A 21878-nucleotide genomic window follows, 5' to 3' on the forward strand; every position below is an offset into this window, starting at 1 on the left:
ACTGAAACATGGCTCACTGGAGAGACTCTATCCGAAGCGGTGCAGCCAACGGGTTTCTCCACGCATCGCGCTGACAGAAACAAACATCTTTCTGGTAAGAAGAGGGGCGGGGGCGTATGCCTCATGGCCAACGTGACATGGTGTGATGAAAGAAACATACAGGAACTCAAATCCTTCTGTTCACCTGATTTAGAATTCCTCACAATCAAATGTAGACCGCATTATCTACCAAGAGAATTCTCTTCGATTATAATCACAGCCGTATATATCCCCCCCCCAAGCAGACACATCGATGGCTCTGAACAAACTTTATTTAACTCTCTGCAAACTGGAAACGATTTATCCGGAGGCTGCATTCATTGTAGCTGGGGATTTTAACAAGGCTAATCTGAAAACAAGACTCCTCAAATTTTATCAGCATATCGATTGCGCAACCAGGGGTGGAAAGACCTTGGATCATTGTTACTCTAACTTCCGCGACGCATATAAGGCCCTGCCCCGCCCCCCTTTCGGAAAAGCTGACCACGACTCCATTTTGTTGATCCCTGCCTACAGACAGAAACTAAAACAAGAGGCTCCCACGCTGAGGTCTGTCCAACGCTGGTCCAACCAAGCTGACTCCACACTCCAAGACTGCTTCCATCACGTGGACTGGGAGATGTTTCGTATTGCGTCAGATAACAACATTGACGAATACGCTGATTCGGTGTGCGAGTTCATTAGAACGTGCGTTGAAGATGTCGTTCCCATAGCAACGATTAAAACATTCCCTAACCAGAAACCGTGGATTGATGGCAGCATTCGTGTGAAACTGAAAGCGCGAACCACTGTCTGAAAGCGCGAACCACTGCTTTTAATCAGGGCAAGGTGTCTGGTAACATGACCGAATACAAACAGTGCAGCTATTCCCTCCGCAAGGCTATCAAACAAGCTAAGCGCCAGTACAGAGACAAAGTAGAATCTCAATTCAACGGCTCAGACACAAGAGGCATGTGGCAGGGTCTACAGTCAATCACGGACTACAGGAAGAAATCCAGCCCAGTCACGGACCAGGATGTCTTGCTCCCAGGCAGACTAAATAACTTTTTTGCCCGCTTTGAGGACAATACAGTGCCACTGACACGGCCTGCAACGAAAACATGCGGTCTCTCCTTCACTGCAGCCGAGGTGAGTAAGACATTTAAACGTGTTAACCCTCGCAAGGCTGCAGGCCCAGACGGCATCCCCAGCCGCGCCCTCAGAGCATGCGCAGACCAGCTGGCCGGTGTGTTTATGGACATATTCAATCAATCCCTATACCAGTCTGCTGTTCCCACATGCTTCAAGAGGGCCACCATTGTTCCTGTTCCCAAGAAAGCTAAGGTAACTGAGCTAAACGACTACCGCCCCGTAGCACTCACATCCGTCATCATGAAGTGCTTTGAGAGACTAGTCAAGGACCATATCACCTCCACCCTACCTGACACCCTAGACCCACTCCAATTTGCTTACCGCCCAAATAGGTCCACAGACGATGCAATCTCAACCACACTGCACACTGCCCTAACCCATCTGGACAAGAGGAATACCTATGTGAGAATGCTGTTCATCGACTACAGCTCGGCATTCAACACCATAGTACCCTCCAAGCTCGTCATCAAGCTCGAGACCCTGGGTCTCGACCCCGCCCTGTGCAACTGGGTACTGGACTTCCTGACGGGCCGCCCCCAGGTGGTGAGGGTAGGCAACAACATCTCCTCCCCGCTGATCCTCAACACTGGGGCCCCACAAGGGTGCATTCTGAGCCCTCTCCTGTACTCCCTGTTCACCCACAACTGCGTGGCCACGCACGCCTCCAACTCAATCATCAAGTTTGCGGACGACACAACAGTGGTAGGCTTGATTACCAACAACGACGAGACGGCCTACAGGGAGGAGGTGAGGGCCCTCGGAGTGTGGTGTCAGGAAAATAACCTCACACTCAACGTCAACAAAACTAAGGAGATGATTGTGGACTTCAGGAAACAGCAGAGGGAACACCCCCCTATCCACATCGATGGAACAGTAGTGGAGAGGGTAGCAAGTTTTAAGTTCCTCGGCATACACATCACAGACAAACTGAATTGGTCCACTCACACAGACAGCATCGTGAAGAAGGCGCAGCAGCGCCTCTTCAACCTCAGGAGGCTGAAGAAATTCGGCTTGTCACCAAAAGCACTCACAAACTTCTACAGATGCACAATCGAGAGCATCCTGGCGGGCTGTATCACCGCCTGGTATGGCAACTGCACCGCCCTCAACCGTAAGGCTCTCCAGAGGGTAGTGAGGTCTGCACAACGCATCACCGGGGGCAAACTACCTGCCCTCCAGGACACCTACACCACCCGATGTCACAGGAAGGCCATAAAGATCATCAAGGACATCAACCACCCGAGCCACTGCCTGTTCACCCCGCTATCATCCAGAAGGCGAGGTCAGTACAGGTGCATCAAAGCTGGGACCGAGAGACTGAAAAACAGCTTCTATCTCAAGGCCATCAGACTGTTAAACAGCCACCACTAACACTGAGTGGCTGCTGCCAACACACTGACACTGACTCAACTCCAGCCACTTTAATAATGGGAATTGATGGGAAATGATGTAAATATATCACTAGCCACTTTAAACAATGCTACCTTATATAATGTTACTTACCCTACATTATTCATCTCATATGCATACGTATATACTGTACTCTATATCATCGACTGTATCCTTATGTAATACATGTATCACTAGCCACTTTAAACTATGCCACTTTGTTTACATACTCATCTCATTTGTACATACTGTACTCGATACCATCTACTGTATCTTGCCTATGCTGCTCTGTACCATCACTCATTCATATATCCTTATGTACATATTCTTTATCCCCTTACACTGTGTACAAGACAGTAGTTTTGGAATTGTTAGTTAGATTACTTGTTATTACTGCATTGTCGGAACTAGAAGCACAAGCATTTCGCTACACTCGCATTAACATCTGCTAACCATGTGTATGTGACAAATAAAATTTGATTTGATTTGACTTGCACACTCATCTTCTGCACATCTATCACCCCAGTGTTTAATTTGCCATACTGTAATAATTTCGCCACTATGGCCTATTTATTGCCTCACCCATTTCATCCTTCCTCATTTCACACACTGTATAAAGACTTTCTCTATTGTATTATTGACTGTTTGTTTATTTATTCCATATGTAACTCTGTGTTGTTGTTTGTGTCACACTGCTTTGCTTTATCTTGGCCAGGTCGCAGTTGTAAATGAGAACTTGTTCTCAACTAGCCAGTTAAATAAAGGTGAAATAAAAATAAAAAAATACATTCATAGACAGTGACGGCTGTATGCCGGTCTTTTGTCAAGCATGAAACTTGCGAGAGCTTGGGACTGACTATAAGGTTCTATCTTGAGATAATTGTCTTTAAAGTTCCAAAACCATCATTGGTTTGAATGGTGTCAGCTATTTTTTTTTTATCTTGCATACTTTTTAACATAAATTGGGGGATTTATAGTACTACAGTGCCTTCAAAAAGTATTCATACCCCCCTTATTCCAAATGTTGTGTTACAGCCTGATTTCAAAAGTGATTAAATATATGTTTCACATCCATCTACACACAATACCCCATAATGACAAAGTTAAAATATATTTGACATTTTTGCTAATTTATTGAAAATGAAGAATCTCATTTACATAATTATTCACACCAGAGTCATCTTTGGCAGCGATTACAGCAGTGAGTCTTTCTGGTTAAGTTTCAGAGAGTTCCATACCAGGATTGTACAATATTTGCAATATTTATAAAATATTCAAGCTTTGTCAAGTTAGTTGATTATTGCTAGACAGCCATTCAAGTCTTGCCATAGATTCAGCTGATTTAAGTCAAAACGGTAAATAGGTCACTTAGGAACATTTAATGTCATCTTGGTAACCAACGCCAGTGTATATTTGGCCTTGTGTTTTAGGTTATTGTCCAGCTGAAAAGTGAATTCATCTCCCAGTGTCTGCTGGAAAGCAGACAACCAGGTTTTCCTCTATGATTTTGCCTGTGCTTAGCTCTATTACATTTATCCTAAAAATCTCCATAGTCCTTGCTGATGACAAGCATACCCATAACATGAAAATGTGAAGAGTGGTCTCCGTGATGTGCTGGCCCCAAATATAACGCTTTGTATTCAGGACAGTGAATTTGCTACATTTTTTGTAGTTTTACCTCAGTGCATCGGAGGAACCAGACACATTTTTCAGGAAGGTCTGTGATGAAGTCAACAGCTATGTGGGACCAGGGTCTGTGAGGGATTGGCAAAGGTTGAAGCTTACCGGAAGGGAGATGACGAGGGATTTGGTTTGGGAGCAGACTGGACAGGAGTACGTAATCCCTTACTTCAAAATGCCAGTGAGGACCACCAGAAGTTACTAGCTAGAAGTTCGGTGGTTCGTGTAATGCCTGGAAGTCCTGACCCCAAGGACGTGTGCCACCATTGCATCAGTTGGGGGTCTAACAGCTGCTGGTACGTAGCTCTTCCTAGCTGGTGTCTCAGGAGAAGCCAGGTCTGAGGTTATGGCATCTTGTATGGCAGAGTGAATCTCCCACTGTCCCGGTCCCATAATGCAAGAGGAAGGAAGAATGGATGTAGGGTCTGAGTTACTGGTCGGAAGGTCAAACTGGCGGGAGAGCGCATCAGCTTTTACGTTTCTCTTTCCAGGGATGTAAGTAACATGAAAATGGAAGCGTGTGAAGAGCCCAGCGAGCTTGTCTGGAGTTTAAACTCTTGGCCCCTCTGATATATTCTAGAGTACATCCTGTTAGGATGAGGAAGGGATGTTGTGTGCCCTCCAGTGATGCCACTCCATGAGGAACAGCTTGATGGCGAGGAGTTCTGTTCCCCACATCGTAATTCCTCTCAGTGGAGGATAACTTCCTGGAGAAGAAGGCACAGGGATGTGATTTGAGGTGTTCCCACCCGCTGAGAGATTATGGCTCCTACTCCAGAGGCATCCACCTTCAGTGTGAAAGAAGTGTTGGACCAGGTTGGCAAAGGACAAGAGCTGAGGTGAAGAGGTGTTTCAAGTTGTTGAAAACAGTCAGGGTGGTATCAGTCCATTGAAGGGTCCGGGGTCTGCTAAGGTTAGTGAGGGGAGTGGCAGTAGAACTGAAGTTCCAAATGAACCGGCGATAGTAGTTGGATAACCCAATGAAACGTTGGAGTTCCTTAACCTCTCTAGGGTAGGGGGCAGCATTCGGAATTTTGGATGAAAAGCATGCCCAAATTAAATGGCCTGCTACTCGGGCCCAGAAGATATGATATGCATATAACTGGTAGATTTGCCTTCCACTAGATGTCAACAGTCTTTATAAATCGTTTCAGGCTTGTATTCTTATAAATGAGGGAGTAAGACCAGTCTGAACGAGTGGACCCTAACGTGACAGAGTTTTTTCAGGCTCATGCGCATTTCTTGTTTACCTTTTATATTGACGACGTTATTGTCCGGTTGAAATATTACTAGGCTAAAAACACCCTGAGGATTGAATATAAACATCGTTTGACATGTTTCTATGAACTTTACAGATACAATTTGGATTTGTTATCTGATTGTTTTGACTGTTTTGACTGAGTTTGAGCCTGTGGATTACTGAAGAGAACGTGCTAACAAAACTGAGGTTTTTGGATATACAGAGACTTCATCGAACAAAAGGAAAATTTATTGAGTAAATTAATGTCTTCTGATTGCCACCATATGAAGATCATCAAAGGTAAGGAATTATTATATTATATCTCAATTTCTGAGTTTTGTAATGCTTCTGCTTGGCTGGTTACGGTTTGTAATAATTTGTCAACTGGGCTAGGTGATGCGTCGCTGTGAAGCATTTTAGAAATATAACACTGTGGTTGGTTTAACAAGAAGTTCATCTTTAAACCTATGTAAAATATGTTTTGTTTTCTGAATTTTTATAATGAGCATTTCGGTAATTGCATTTGGTGCTCTGCAACCTCACTGGATGTTGGCCAGATGGGACACTAGCGTCCCACATACCCTAGAGAGGTTAACGGTGGAGGGTGTTGGCCAGTTACTGATGGCGGTGACTTTGTGCTCATCCATGCTGACCCCTCCAGGTGTCAGTACGAAACCGAGGCAGTTTAACGAGGTTACATGGAAGGTGCTCTTTTCAGTATTCAAAGGTTATGGTCAAGGAGCCGTTGAAGAACCTTTTGCACATGCCGCAAGTGTTCCTTCAAGGAGTGGTTTATCATGTCCTGGAAAACCTTGTTCATAAAGGATTGGAAGACAGCGGGGGAATTAGTAAGGCCGTAGGGCATGACCAGGTATTCGTAGTGCCCTTGTGTGGTGATGAAGGCCGTCTTCCATTTGTCGCCTTCACGGACAAGGTTATATGCCCTTCGCAGGTTGAGTTGTGTATAGATGTTGGCGCGGCCCACTTGTTCAAGGGTCGCTGGGATCAGAGGAAGAGGGAATCGGTTCTTGATCATGAAGTCATTCAGGGAAAGGTAATCAATACATGGACGGAGACCCACTGACCTTTTTTCCAACGAAGAAGAAGCTGGACGCAGCTGGGGAAGGAGGACGAATGAAACCGTTTGAGTGTGTCAATGTAGTTCTCCTTTGCCTCCTTTTCCAGGATAGGGGGTAAACACGGCCCTTCGGTGGGGACACTCCAGGAAGTACAGTGCCTTGCGAAAGTATTCGGCCCCCTTGAACTTTGCGACCTTTTGCCACATTTCAGGCTTCAAACATACAGTTTTATATCTTAATTTTTTTGTGAAGAATCAACAACAAGTGGGACACAATCATGAAGTGGAACGACATTTATTGGATATTTCAAACTTTTTTAACAAATCAAAAACCTAAAAATTGGGCGTGCAAAATTATTCAGCCCCCTTAAGTTAATACTTTGTAGCGCCACCTTTTGCTGCGATTACAGCTGTAAGTCGCTTGGGGTATGTCTCTATCAGTTTTGCACATCGAGAGACTGACATTTTTTCCCATTCCTCCTTGCAAAACAGCTCGAGCTCAGTGAGGTTGGATGGAGAGCATTTGTGAACAGCAGTTTTCAGTTCTTTCCACAGATTCTCGATTGGATTCAGGTCTGGACTTTGACTTGGCCATTCTAACACCTGGATATGTTTATTTTTGAACCATTCCATTGTAGATTTTGCTTTATGTTTTGGATCATTGTTTTGTTGGAAGACAAATCTCCGTCCCAGTCTCATGTCTTTTGCAGACTCCGTCAGGTTTTCTTCCAGAATGGTCCTGTATTTGGCTCCATCCATCTTCCCATCAATTTTAACCATCTTCCCTGTCCCTGCTGAAGAAAAGCAGGCCCAAACCATGATGCTGCCACCACCATGTTTGACAGTGGGGATGGTGTGTTCAGCTGTGTTGCTTTTACGCCAAACATAACGTTTTGCATTGTTGCCAAAAAGTTCACTTTTGGTTTCATCTGACCAGAGCACCTTCTTCCACATGTTTGGTGTGTCTCCCAGGTGGCTTGTGGCAAACTTTAAACAACACTTTTTATGGATATCTTTAAGAAATGGCTTTCTTCTTGCCACTCTTCCATAAAGGCCAGATTTGTGCAATATACGACTGATTGTTGTCCTATGGACAGAGTCTCCCACCTCAGCTGTAGATCTCTGCAGTTCATCCAGAGTGATCATGGGCCTCTTGGCTGCATCTCTGATCAGTCTTCTCCTTGTATGAGCTGAAAGTTTAGAGGGATGGCCAGGTCTTGGTAGATTTGCAGTGGTCTGATACTCCTTCCATTTCAATATTATCGCTTGCACAGTGCTCCTTGGGATGTTTAAAGCTTGGGAAATATTTTTGTATCCAAATCCGGCTTTAAACTTCTTCACAACAGTATCTCAGACCTGCCTGGTGTGTTCTTTGTTCTTCATGATGCTCTCTGCGCTTTTAACGGACCTCTGAGACTATCACAGTGCAGGTGCATTTATACGGAGACTTGATTACACACAGGTGGATTGTATTTATCATCATTAGTCATTTAGGTCAACATTGGATCATTCAGAGATCCTCACTGAACTTCTGGAGAGAGTTTGCTGCACTGAAAGTAAAGGGGCTGAATAATTTTGCACACCCAATTTTTCAGTTTTTGATTTGTTAAAAAAGTTTGAAATATCCAATCAATGTCGTTCCACTTCATGATTGTGTGCCACTTGTTGTTGATTCTTCACAAAAAAATACAGTTTTATATCTATATGTTTGAAGCCTGAAATGTGGCAAAAGGTCGCAAAGTTCAAGGGGGCCGAATACTTTCGCAAGGCACTGTAAGTCAATAGCACAGTCCCCCTGGGTGATGTGGTGGCAGAGTGGAGGCCTTCATTTTGCTGTACTGGGTGGATTCAGATGGTATGGAGGGTGACACACTCATGTGTATAATGAAGCCCGTGCCCAATGGCTGCCTGTCCAGGGTGTTAATCCTTAAAGGAGGGGTGACAGTGTTAGATCAATGTCAAGCTCTTGTGCTAGCTGGTAATCAATAAAATTACCTGCTGCTCCTGAATCTATCAAGCCATCTATGCACTTAGTAACCCCCTTCATGGTTATCAATACTGGGGTGGAGAATTGCTTCTGGGAGATATTTGGAAGTAAGGACATTCCTACCTGCATGGCAGCAGAGGGACCCTTCTCATCTCTATGTTGGGGGGGGGAGGGGGGAGAGAGAACAGAGCAACGGCTGAGTAGATGATCTTTCCCTCCACAGTATAGGCAGAGCCCTTCTTGGATCCGCCTTTGACGTTCGATACACGGGAGAGGAGCATGGCCCAACTGCATGGGCTCTGGAAGACTCGGACAGGAGAAATCATGGAAAGAGAAGGTTTCGGGTTCCTGGGTGGCAGAGTTCGTTGGTGATGAAGTGGTCGATGGAGATGGACATAGGAATGTATTGATTTAAATCTTGAAGAACGACTCCACAGGCCAGCTCCGCCTGAAGTTCCCCGTTGAGCTCTTGTCGGTAGACAGTAAGTAAAGCAGCCTCACTCCATCTACTCCCTGCAGCCATGGTGCGGAACTCGAGGGCATACTCGGCAGCTGAATTGCATCCTTGTTGAAGTTCTATGAGGAGGTCTCCTATAGGACGACCTGAGGGAGAGTGAGCGAATACCTCTTTGACGAGAGTGTGGAAATGGGTCTCGGATCCGAGTTCTGTGCTGTTGGTGGTATGGTGGTGGCCCAATCCAGGGCTTTGCCTGTGATTAGAGACAACAAAATCCAACCTGCTCTTGTCAGTGGCGAAGTTAGTGGGGTTGTGCTCAATATATTTGCTGCATTGTATCAGAAATCACTGACATTTCCCAGGTGAACCGTCATATTTTCCAGGCATGGATATGAATGGAGGAGGGCTATGGGTTACGATAACTGGCATCGGAGGAGTAGGGATAGGCTGGCAGAGAAAAAGGCAGATTTCCACCATATGCTCCTCTTGCTGGGTTAGGCGCCACTGTAGCTCCGCTGAATCCATTCCATTTTTAGGTGAGGTATTCTGTAATGAATACTCAGAGAGAAAAATTTGTAGATTCACGCATAGAGCGCGGCAGGTGTTTATTTTGCCTTCGCAGGAGGCAGGAATCGTGGTCACAGGCAGGCAATGGTCATACACAGGTAGGCAAACAGGCAGGGAATCAAAAGTAGGACTGAAGGCTATAACTGGTTCTCACAAACAAGCTAAGAAAATGCTTTATGTAGAGTCAAAACGAACAATACCTCAAAGGCACAAACAGAATGAATTGAACTAAATAGCAGCTGATGAGACCAGGTGAGTAACTAACACAGGTGAAATCAATGAACAAAAATTAAAGACAGGGCTACGTTCAAGAACACAAAGAAACAGAACACAAGGTTGACTAAGAAAATAAATACAGAACCTTACAATAATGTGACTTGTTAAGCACATTTTTACTAGTGAACTTATTTAGGCTTGCAATAACAAAGAGGTTGAATACTTATTGACTCAAGACATTTAAATTTATCTGGAATAAGGCAAGGGGTGTGAATACTTTCTGAAGGCACTGAAGGTAGATAACATTGAACAGAACAAGACTATGACAATAACTCAATTTTGACAAAAATGCAGAGAAAATCTTAGTCCCAATCTCCTGTACTGTGTCTAACACGAATACAGGCACAGATATTTGTAGCGTAATCCCACAGTATTCCTTGTTATTAGTTTAGTTCACCATGCTGAGACAGCCATCCGAGTGAACAACAGGATGGTAAAGGGGTCAAAAAATTATTGTGTGCTCTGTATCAGGTGACTTTGTACAATAAACCCCATTGTCTTTCATTTATCACAAAGTATTTTGCCTATCATGGCTGGGCCAATCCATGTACTGTAAATACAAAATATTTTGCAATTCTTATACTGTATTGTACTTTTTTCCTGTGTTAATACAATAGACTAGTCTTAATGTATGGCCTGCGCTCCATACCCCAGACATGGAGAGAAAATTGCTTCAGCAAGATTTAGAACTTCCTATGAAACCATAGGGGAGTAAAAACGTGCAATACAAATGAAATGGCATTATATAGCTTGTTTAATGGCACACCGTTGGGAAGGGGGAAGTAAATGACTATCGCCTCCACATAGAAAAACAGACTTCTGAGGGAGTAGTTTGTAATGCTTTTTGAAATTCCTGAATCATGTCGGGGGGGGGGGGGGGGGGGGGGGGTCTCGTTGCTAGACCATTTGCTGTTACAGTATATGGGCCAACCGCTCAGCTTTCAAAAGGGCAATGTCATGACATCACAATGGCCCCAGCGAGGCAGCAGAGTGCAATGTGCGTGTGTAGAGGAACAAAGACGTGTTTTCCTCCACTCCTTTACCTGGTTAGTCGGTCAGTAGTCTCACCTACGTCCGTGAACGCAGGCAGGCCTCTGGAGCAGGAGGCAACAATGAGGCCTCAGTTCTCCACTAGTGGAAATTTCACAACTGAAGGATGAGGTCACTCCGGATTCAGCTGGCATGGCTGTGGCGGGTGAGGCAATGCCTCAGAAATTATCACAGAGGTGTTCGTATCAAGGCTGCTTTATGGGTAAGTGTTTGATGGATGAGCTGCAGACAGAGTGGGACGATCTATGCCTAGGACATCCATCCAACCCTCCCTCCCTCTTTTCCAAGGATACAACACTTTATATCCCAGGATGTTTGTTTCCTTGGATACATAATATGAATTCATATTATGAATGCTCTATTGAGTAAGTCAATTGGTGGCACATTACATTTGCTTTAATACAAGGAACCATAGAACATGTCAAGGAGGACATACACTATATATACAAAAGTATGTGGACACCCCTTCAAATAAGTGGACCCGGCTATTTCAGCCACACCCGTTGCTGACAGGTGTATATAATTAGACACACAGCCATGCAATCTCCATAGACAATTGCTGTTATTGTGAAGTGGAAACATCTAGGAGAAACAACGGCTCAGCTTCGAAGTGGTAGGTAACACATGCTCACAGAACAGGACCACCGAGTGCTGAAGCGTGTAAAAATCATCTGTCCTCATTTGCAACACTCAGTACCGAGTTCCAAACTGCCTCTGGATGCAAGGTCAACACAATACCTGTTCGTCAGGAGATTCATGAAGTGGGTTTCCATGGATGAGTATCCGCACACAAGCCTAAGATCACCATGCGCAATTCCAAGCGTCTGCTGGAGTGGTGTAAAGCTCACCACTATTGGACTCTGGAGCAGTGGAAACACGTTCTCTGGAGTGATGAATGATGAGCAGGTGTCCACATACTTTTGGTCATGTAGTGTAGATTTATGAGTGGAAACGTTTGAGAGGCAGAGAGACTGACGGAGTAGGCAGCAGACATTGTGATACGCACCAATAGGACAGGCACAATGGAGCATATTGTTTTTCGTGATCCAGTTTAGCGTGTCCCTCCAATATTGAGTCAGTGTGTGAGGGATTAGTGGAGACGGTCTGCGAGTGATCAGAGCTGTGCAGACCAACGGCCTTTTACTCTCTCCTCGCTGGCCTCCAGTGCCAAGAGACAACTGGTCAATGAGCACGCTTTTATTTTACGTCAAATTGAATATCCTTCTCCTACTCCCCTTGCTCATAAATAAGAGTGTGTGTGTATATAACTGTCGAATAAAGACGATAGAAGTCTCTCAAATGAAATGGCCCAGTGTCAGGGTATCATTATGAGTTTCGACAAACCTTCCCTTCGGTCAGATTTTCCGCTGTCTGACTCTGCTGGTTTTTAATTTCCTGATTTGGTTGAGGCGGTGGATGTGGATGGTTTATTTTGGCTGTGCAGGGATTTCATGCTGCATTGACTACTACCCTCAGACCAAGATGCTGATCAACAGCATTACCTCTTGCCAGATTGAGGCCTCCCTGTTATCAAATGCATCTCAACTCCTCTTGATCCCTAACTGAAACCAGTTTTTTAATAATACACTGTTATAAATCAAAACCATCAAGCTGCTACTTCGTTATTGGTGTAATATGAGACGAGATCAAATGTCGTCTCTGGTCTCGGAGACAAAGTGGTTTTTAAAACCACACGTATGTGGTCTTCTCACCAGACCTGGCGGTCACTTAGTAGATTGTTGGTCTGTGAGATGACAATATCAATGACTGCAGCAGAGCTGTAGTCTCCCCTCCCGACTCCACCGGCTCCCTTGATGTGCCATTTACGACCACAACAGAAGTGGAGGACAGGGGAGGGATTTTCCCTATCTTTGGCTGTTTTTTTTCTTCTCTTTCCTAGTAGGAGTACTATATTTACAATCCCTGTCCCATTCATAATTCCTCAGCTCTGACTCACTGTCCAGGCAGTCAGACCAGGGAAACAGAGGCACCTCCACCAGGCTATCTTTCTCTCTCGCTCTGTCTCTCTTTGTTTCTCTCTCAAATCAAATCAAATCTTATTTGTCACATGCACTGAATACAACCTTACAGTGAAATGCTTACTTACAAGTCCTTAACCAACAATGCAGTTTAAAGAAAATACCACAAAAAAAGTAAGAGACAAGAATAAACAATTAAAGAGCAGCATTAAATAACAATCTCCCTACAATCTCTCTCCTTCCTCAGGTCTCATTACTTCTCTATGTTGAACCTGCCAGCCCAGCAGGGCTCTTTCCACAGGCTCTGACCACTCGTGGAAATGAAAAACCGTTGTCTGTCTCGCAGCTCTTTGCAACCACCACTGCTTTCTTCAAGGGAAAGAGGAAAAGGAGGCGAGGAGTGTGGGCGTGAGGAAGGATCAGAGAGTAAAAGGAGGCGAGGAGTGTGGGCGTGAGGAAGGATCAGAGAGTAAAAGGAGGCGAGGAGTGTGGGCGTGAGGAAGGATCAGAGAGTAAAAGGGGGAGAGGAGTGTGGGCGTGAGGAGGGAAGACTCAGGGGTTGGGAGGTGAGATTCGCCACAGCCGGTCCATGTCTTCATTGAGACTCAATAGGCCGAAGATATACAGGCCATCTAAGGGAAACGTGGCATGTTTCAATAAGACCCTGGCCTGCTGGGTTTCTGTCCGCCGGGCACTGACACCACAGTGAACTTGAAGCAGGGCCTGTTTAGAAACAACCTTTTGATCAGGCTGCTAGAAATGCCGAACTTAGCAGAGCCATTTTACCTCACAGCGCAGGCCCGAGGGAACCTGTCAGGGACTGGAAATGGAGCAGCAAAGTTGGATGGGTTGAAGTGGTGACTCAGTGTCAAGCTCTACTAAAGCTGGTCTGTTGCTCTCTTCCTCCTCCTCCTCCTCTCTCCTTCCAACTGCTGTGTGACAAATGCATTAATAACACTATTTCTTGATTCAGAGGCAGTGTCATTTCCAAAAACAGATGCTCTTCCAAGCCCAGGTTTTTTGAACATTTATTTATTTGACTCTTGCTTTCATGAGGCTCTCTGATCAGCCACCAAGGGCTCATAGTTGCTTTAAAAACGGGTTAAGAAAAAACTATTTCAAAAATAAGGTAATGAAAGTAATGAATTCAGTGGCGTAAGTAAGACATTCTTGTACATAAGTGCCTCAAGCTCCGCTGCAACCAATGTAATTTGGGTTCACGAGCAGACCTGTAGGCTTATATACAGTATTTATCCAATGGCAGCACCAGAAAATTACAGGCCTCAGCAGCCTGACAGTTTGAGTCCTTCATAGCTTAGACTTTTAATGAGGGCTCGGTCTGTTGTTCTCAAAAATATTATTTTCTGGGTTAGTCAACTTGGCCCCTGCCTCTTCTGGTCATTCCAAACAAAAATAGAACTTCATTTTGGTTGCACTAGTTCAATGCTCTCCAGTAAACATTACCCAAGTCATTATACATATAGCACAACATTCCTGTTGTCAAGAAATCAATCAAGTCAGCTTTATCCGTATTGAGACACGCAAAATCTCCCCTCCCTTGTGCTTAAAGTAAGTGTGAATGGAATTTCCCTTCTGTCTTCCAACTGACTGAGGTTACATGCAGTTAAAATATATATTTTTTTTACATGACATAAAGTGAAGGACTTGAAGTGCCCTATATCCTCTAGGCCTAGGAGAAATCCAAAGCTAAACTACATGATGCATGCAATCTTTGTAATTGAATTTCCATCTACACACACACAGGTAAAATCTGGGCCGCAAAATAACATTCTTATGCCCAAGTGGATTCTCTTGCTCTCGCTCCCTCACTCCCTTGCTCACTCCCTCATACCTCTCGCTGAAACTAACTGCACATGTATGCTAGCATCTGGGGTTGGAGCAAAGGGTACATACTCATCTGCGCAACACACACTCCCTGGATTCAGCAGCCCAGGCCAACAGCAATTACCCAATGGTGTAGTGAAAAAGGTCACATACCAGTAAATACCGGGGCTGCTGCTGTGTTCACCATGCCGTCATGTGACCTGAATTTCAAATGTTCTCATTTTGCCGTGGAGAATAGTAAAGAATGCGAAAAAGCATTAACTTTTTTGCTCCTGCCGGAGTGGTTGGCTGGCATTCCATCTCTAATCTCCAGTTATGATTTCCCTAATCATTTGCTCATGACCGATTTAAAAGTGCATGAATTTCATGAGGTAGAGGCTAATAAAATAAAGATACATTTTGATTGATGCAGGTTATGATTCAAGATCAGTCAAGATCTGTTTAAAAGCATGAAAGTACCTTTATGTAAACTCGACATCGCTTACCTTGTGTTGTGGCTCTCTACAGCAGTGGACCTTTCGGTTCCCACTCGAGATTGCACTAAACTCAACCTCGTGTATCCTTAAATAAATGTCATATTCCTATGTGGATATACTGTACCACTTAACGCTCATTCTGATTTACGGACCGCTTCACAGAGAGGCCGGAGCATTTAGAGGGAAAGCACATTCTGGATTCTACACAAAAACGGAAAGTTTCTTCTGACAGGATAAAACATTGAGAACAAACACAACTCCATGTCTCCTGCTCATCTGATGGATCAGGTTACCCATGGATGTGGAAATCAGGCTGATTCTCCTTTCCTTTCCATTGCATGTGCAAAGTCTGCTCCAGGCTGACGATTATTACCATTCTGGGTCTAATGTTCCCTTCACTACCCTAGAAGGAAAGAGGACATTTTCATCCTGGATCTGTTGTCATCCCAAACCTATTCCAAACCGCAGTAGGCTATTCTTCTCATCTGGGAGTTTCAAACTGTCTATTGGAAAGCTGAGAAAAATACTAATCTTCCACTCTGCTTCAATCCCATTTCTGAGTTCTCCCTTCTAAATGACAACTGGCTGTTTAGACTGACGATTTCCATTGAAATAGAGAATTTGCTGTGTTGCATTACATCATAATGCTCCTGTCCTCTCCAATACCAAAGACTCATCCCCAATGTTCCTGAACTAAGAATTATACATTGCTGTAAGCAGTGGAAAAAGCCATTTCACCCATCATAAGCTGCTGAATATACAATATCAATCTAACTGTCCATGTAGGAGTCCATGCTCTGCCACAATGTGTATGCCTTACTGGATGTGATGCAAGGGTGCTCTGTTGGGGTAGAGAATTGATCACTTTGACTGGCTTCCACAAGTGATTGAAAAGAGCATTACACACAATATTTACAAAACTATGTGGACAGCCCTTCAAATTAGTAGATTTGGCTATTTCAGCCACACCCATTGCTGACAGGTGTATAAAACCGAGCACACAGCCATGCAATCTCCATAGACAAACACTGGCAGTATAATGGACTTCCTGGAGAGCTCAGCGGCAGTCCGACAGACATATCTGAGTTTGGCGGATGCCAAAATAACTCTGCGTGCCCGAATGCATAGGGCCAACTGTAAAGTTTGGTGGATAAGGAATAATGGTCTGGGTCTGTATTTCATGGTTCGGGCTAGTCCCCTTTGTTCCAGTGAAGAGAAATCTTAACGCTACAGCATACAATGACATTCTAGACGATTCTGTGCTTCCAACTTTCTGACAACAGTTTGGGAAAGGCCTAATCCTGTTTCAGCATGACAATGCCCTCGTGCACCAAGCAAGGTCCATGCAGAAATGGTTTGTTGAGATCGGTGTGGAAGAACTTGACTGGCCAGCACAGAGTCCTGACCTTAACCCTGTTGAACACCTTTGGGATTAATTGGAAAGCCGACTGCGAGCCAGGTCAAATTATTGTTTAAAGAAAATTCGATTTAACCTTTTTTTAACTAGGCTAGTCAGTGAAGATCAAATTCCTAAATACAATGATGGCCTACCCCGGCCAAACCCTAACCCGGACGATGCTGGGCCATTTGTGCGCTGCCCTATGGGACTCACAATCACGGCCGGTTGTGATACAGCCTGGAATCGAACCAGGGTCTTTAGTGACACCTCTAGCACTGTGATGCAGTGCCTTAGACCTCTAATCGCCCAACATCAGTGCCCGACCTTAATACTCTTGTGGCTGAATGGAAGCCCGGCAGTAATGTTCCAACTAGAGGCCGACCGATTAATCGGAATGGCCGATTAATTAGGGCCGATTTCAAGTTTTCATAACAATCGGAAATCTGTATTTTTAGGCGCCGATTTGCCTTTTTTTTTTTTTTTTACACCTTTATTTAATCTTTATTTAACTAGGCAAGTCAGTTAAGAACACATTCTTATTTTCAATGACGGCCTAGGAACGGTGGGTTAACTGCCACGTTCAGGGGCAGAAAGACAGACTTTCACCTTGTCAGCTCGGGGAATCCAATCTTGCAACCTTACAGTTAACTAGTTCAACGCAATAACGACCTGCCTCGCTGCCACAACATAGTTGAATGTGCTGACAACAAAATCACACAAAAATTATCAATGGAAATCAAATTTATCAACCCATGGAGGTCTGGATTTGGAGTCACACTCAAAATTAAAGTGGAAACCCACACTACAGGCTGATCCAACTTTGATGTAATGTCCTTAAAACAAGTAAAAATGAGTCTCAGTAGTGTGTGTGGCCTCCACGTGACTGTATGACCTCCCTACAATGCCTGGGCATTCTCCTGATGAGGTGGCGGATGGTCTCCTGAGGGATCTCCTCCCAGACCTGGACTAAAGCATCCGCCAACTCCTGGACAGTCTGTGGTGCAACGTGGCGTTGGTGGATGGAGCGAGACATGATGTCCCAGAGGTGCTCAATTGGATTCAGGTCTGGGGAACGGGCGGGCCAGTCCATAGCATCAATGCCTTCCTCTTGCAGGAACTGCTGACACACTCCAGCCACATGAGGTCTAGCATTGTCTTGCATTTGGAAGAACCCAGGGCCAACCGCACCAGCATATGGTCTCACAAGGGGTCTGAGGATCTCATCTCGGTGCCTAATGGCAGTCAGGCTACCTCTGGCGAGCACATGGAGGGCTGTGCGGTCCCCCAAAGAAATGCCACCCCACACCATGACTGACCCACCGCCAAACCGGTCATGCTGGAGGATGTTGCAGGCAGCAGAACGTTCTCCACGGCGAATCCAGACTCTGTCACGTCTGTCACATGTGCTCAGTGTGAACCTGCTTTCCTCTGTGAAGAGCACAGGACGCCAGTGGCGAATTTGCCAATCTTGGTGTTCTCTGGCAAATGAAAAACGTCCTGCACATTGTTGGGCTGTAAGCACAACCCCCACCTGTGGATGTCGGGCCCTCATACCACCCTCATGGAGTCTGTTTCTGACCGTTTGAGCAGACACATGCACATTTGTGGCCTGCTGGTGGTCATTTTGCAGGGCTCTGGCAGTGCTCCTCCTGCTCCTCCTTGCACAAAGGCGGAGATAGCCGTACTGCTGCTGGGTTGTTGCCCTCCTACGGCCTCTTCCACGTCTCCTGATGTACTGGCCTGTCTCCTGGAAGCGCCTCCATGCTCTGGACACTACGCTGACAGACACAGCAAACCTTCTTGCCACAGCTCGCATTGATGTGCCATCCTGGATGAGCTGCACTACCTGAGCCACTTGTGTGTGTTGTAGACTCCGTCTCATGCTACCACTAGAGTGAAAGCACCGCCAGCATTCAAAAGTGACCAAAACATCAGCCAGGAAGCATAGAAACTGAGAAGTGGTCTGTGGTCACCACCTGCAGAACCACTCCTTTATTGGGAGTGTCTTGCTAATTGCCTATAATTTCCACCTGTTGTCTATTCCATTTGCACAACAGCATGTGAAATGTATTGTCAATCAGTGTTGCTTCCTAAGTGGACAGTTTGATTTCACAGAAGTGTGATTGACTTGGAGTTACATTGTGTTGTTTAAGTGTAAATTGATCAGAAATACAGTGTAGACATGGTTAATGTTGTAAATGACTACTGTAGCTGGAAACGGCAGATTTTTTATGGAATATCTACATAGGCATACAGAGGCCCATTATCGGCAACCATCACTCCTTTGTTCCAATGGCACGTTGTGTTAGCTAATCCAAGTTTATCATTTTAAAAGGCTAATTGATCATTAGAAAACCCTTTTGCAAATATGCTAAACACAGCTGAAAACTGTCGTACTGATTAAAGAAGCAATAAAACTGGCCTTCTTCAGACTAGTTGAGTGGCTGTAGCATCAGCATTTGTGGGTTCGATTACAGGCTCAAAATAGCCAGAAACAAAGAACTTTCTTCTGAAACTCATCAGTCTATTCTTCTTCTGAGAAATGAAGGCTATTCCATGTAAGAAATTGCCAAGAAACTGAAGATCTCGTACAGCGCTGTGTACCTCTCCCTTCACAGAACAGTGCAAACTGTCTCTAACCAGAATAGAAAGAGGAGTGGGAGGCCCCGGAGCACATCTGAGCAAGAGGACAAGTATATTAGAGTGTCTAGTTTGAGAAACAGACGCCTCACAAGTACTCAACTGGCAGCTTCATTAAATGGTACCCGCAAAACACCGGTCTCAACATCAACAGTGAAGAGACGACTCCGGGATACTGGCCTTCTAGGCAGAGTTGCAAAGAAAAAGCCATATCTCAGACTGGCCAATAAAAAGAAAAGATTAAGATGGGCAAAAGAACACAGACACTGGACAGGGGATTAAAATGAAGGCTCTCAATTAAGGCATTTTTTTATCTGCCCAATGCAATCGCAAAGTAGTCAAGACTGTCGATAAAGGGTTTGGCTCCTGAGACCACTTGGAAATAAATCTTAATAACCAAAGCTTTATTAATATCAAGTTTGAAAGGAGTAAAACAGTGAGCTGACATTCCCTTTTTATCTATGCATTTCTCCATGGGGAGAAATGATGGTGCCTATAAGTGTGACAGCCTATTTAAAACAAGTTGTTATTTCGTTTTGAATAGAATTTGATTAGAATTCTCTTTTTAGGCCTTATCAATAATTAATTTAACCTTGCTTATTGACAATGTTTGGCATGTCCATGCTCAGCCATAATGCAATTTACAGTAGGTCTAGCCCCTATATCAGTGCGAATGCTATTGAAACCATGCAATTACTTAGAACAAAGTGGACTGCAAATGGGTTCAAATGAACCTATTTAGCAAAAATGGGATAGGTCTAGATTTTGTTATTTCATTTCTTTACGCCATTTAACAAACTATAGCGGACTAACATTGGAAATTGAGTTGATTTCAAGACCATACATAAAAGACCATAAATACACAACCTGAAGCAGCCACATATTTGGGCTCCCGAGTGGTGCAGCGGTCTAAGGCACTGCATCTCAGTGCTAGAGGTGTCACTACAGACACCCTGGTTTGAATCCAGGCTCTATCATAACCGGCAGTGATTGAGTCCCATAGGGCGGAGCACAACTGGCCCAGTGTCGACCGGTTTTGGGCGGTGTAGGCCGTCATTGTAAATAAGAATTGGTTCTTAACTAATTTGCCTAGTTAAAAAAAAGTATATATATTTCACCATGGAGCATGTTCTGATTGGCCAGTGAGGGGCCAAGCCTTAATTCACCCACAACTTGTTTATTCATTAAAACCCAGCCCTTTTGCGCCAACACCAGCAAGTGCACCGATTATAGTGATAATAGCAAAAATATGTCTGCCCTGAACCTATAGTGCTACCGCGTACGCATAGATTTACCATGGCGTTATGTTTGTTCAAATAGAGCCCACAGTCACACTCCCATATAGACATACCTGCAGATGGCCAGTGTGAGCTCCCCAATGCAGGCCTTGATCCTGTTCTGGGCCTCCATGTGTGTCATGGTCTCTGTGTTGTCCCCATTGATGACCAGGATGGTGTCTCCAGGACACAGGTCCCCCTGTGCTGCCTTACTGCCCGGTGTCACCTTACCACCAAACAAAAGAGAAAATATTAGGGTGGAAGTGCCACACCCAGCCAAAATACAATAATACAGCCAGTCTATTCTGGCTGTAATGCGACCCACCCCAGAACTATAGGTTTACATTTTCTATTGCCAGTTGCAGTGAGTGACACAGCAAAATTAGAAAGCAGACACTTAAAGCGTTATTGGTAAGCCTGGCAGTTCGAACACTTTGAATTTTTAACAACATTGAAGTGAGTGTTAATACAGTGATAGCAGGGCGGCAGGTAGCCTAGTGGTTAGAGCGTTGGGCCAGTAACCAAAAGGTTGCTGGACCGAATCCCCGTGCTGACAAGGTAAAAAATAATCTGTTGTTCTTCCCCTGAAGAAGGCCCACTGTTCCTCGGTAGGCAGTCATTGTAAATAAGAATGTATTTTTAACTGACTTGCCTAGTTAAATATAGGGTACGACTATGACCCATAGGGCTCTGGTCAAAAGTAGTGCAATGTATACAAAATAGGGTGCCATTTGAGATGCACTAAGCCCATGAGTGCTGTCCATCAGAACACACACATTAGCCTCTGTCTAATACTAGGAGATACATTGCTGGTTCCTTTCCGTCATCTCTCACTCCAGATATATACAAAGCCCCTGTGGATGTCTTTCTGGGCCCCATAAGAGGGGCGGGGGAGAAAGAGAGGGGGGGGGGGGGGGGGGGGGGGGTTGAGAGAGAGAGAGGGGGGGGGGTTGAGAGAGACAGAGAGAGAGAGAGAGAGAGAGAGAGGGGGGTTGAGAGAGAGAGAGAGAGAGAGAGAGAGAGAGAGATTTCTCTTCCTTCCTCTGGGTACATTTTACCTTTACAGAAACAATTGTTTACACATGACAGCAATTTTCCATAACGATCCCCCTCCCTCCCGCCATCCTCCCATCGCTTTCTGTGCCTGCATCACCGGACATCTGGATTTGGCAGTTAAACAAAACCACCAAGAGCATCACAATGTTCCGTCCCCTCCTACAACCAGGCCAGTCTTACTCTATGACCTGCCCGTATGAATGGATTATTTTACCTCCCCTGCAACATGTAAACTTTCTGTTGGACCGAACCCAAACCAATCTATACATCAGGCCGAAGGAAGAGGTTTAATAACCGGTCATACAACTAATG

General features: G+C 44.8%; 1 protein-coding gene across 1 annotated transcript in view; it reads right to left on the reverse strand.

Moving 5' to 3' along the window:
• Positions 1-21878, reverse strand: part of LOC139420793 (PDZ and LIM domain protein 4-like) — a 70165-nt gene that overhangs the window by 30933 nt on the left and 17354 nt on the right. Inside the window, exon 2 of the mRNA XM_071171066.1 lies at positions 20585-20736. Coding sequence (XP_071027167.1) covers positions 20585-20736 — 152 coding nt within the window. The remainder of the gene's footprint in view (positions 1-20584; positions 20737-21878) is intronic.

This window comes from Oncorhynchus clarkii, chromosome 12, assembly GCF_045791955.1.
Source record: "Oncorhynchus clarkii lewisi isolate Uvic-CL-2024 chromosome 12, UVic_Ocla_1.0, whole genome shotgun sequence".
NCBI lineage: Eukaryota > Metazoa > Chordata > Actinopteri > Salmoniformes > Salmonidae > Oncorhynchus > Oncorhynchus clarkii.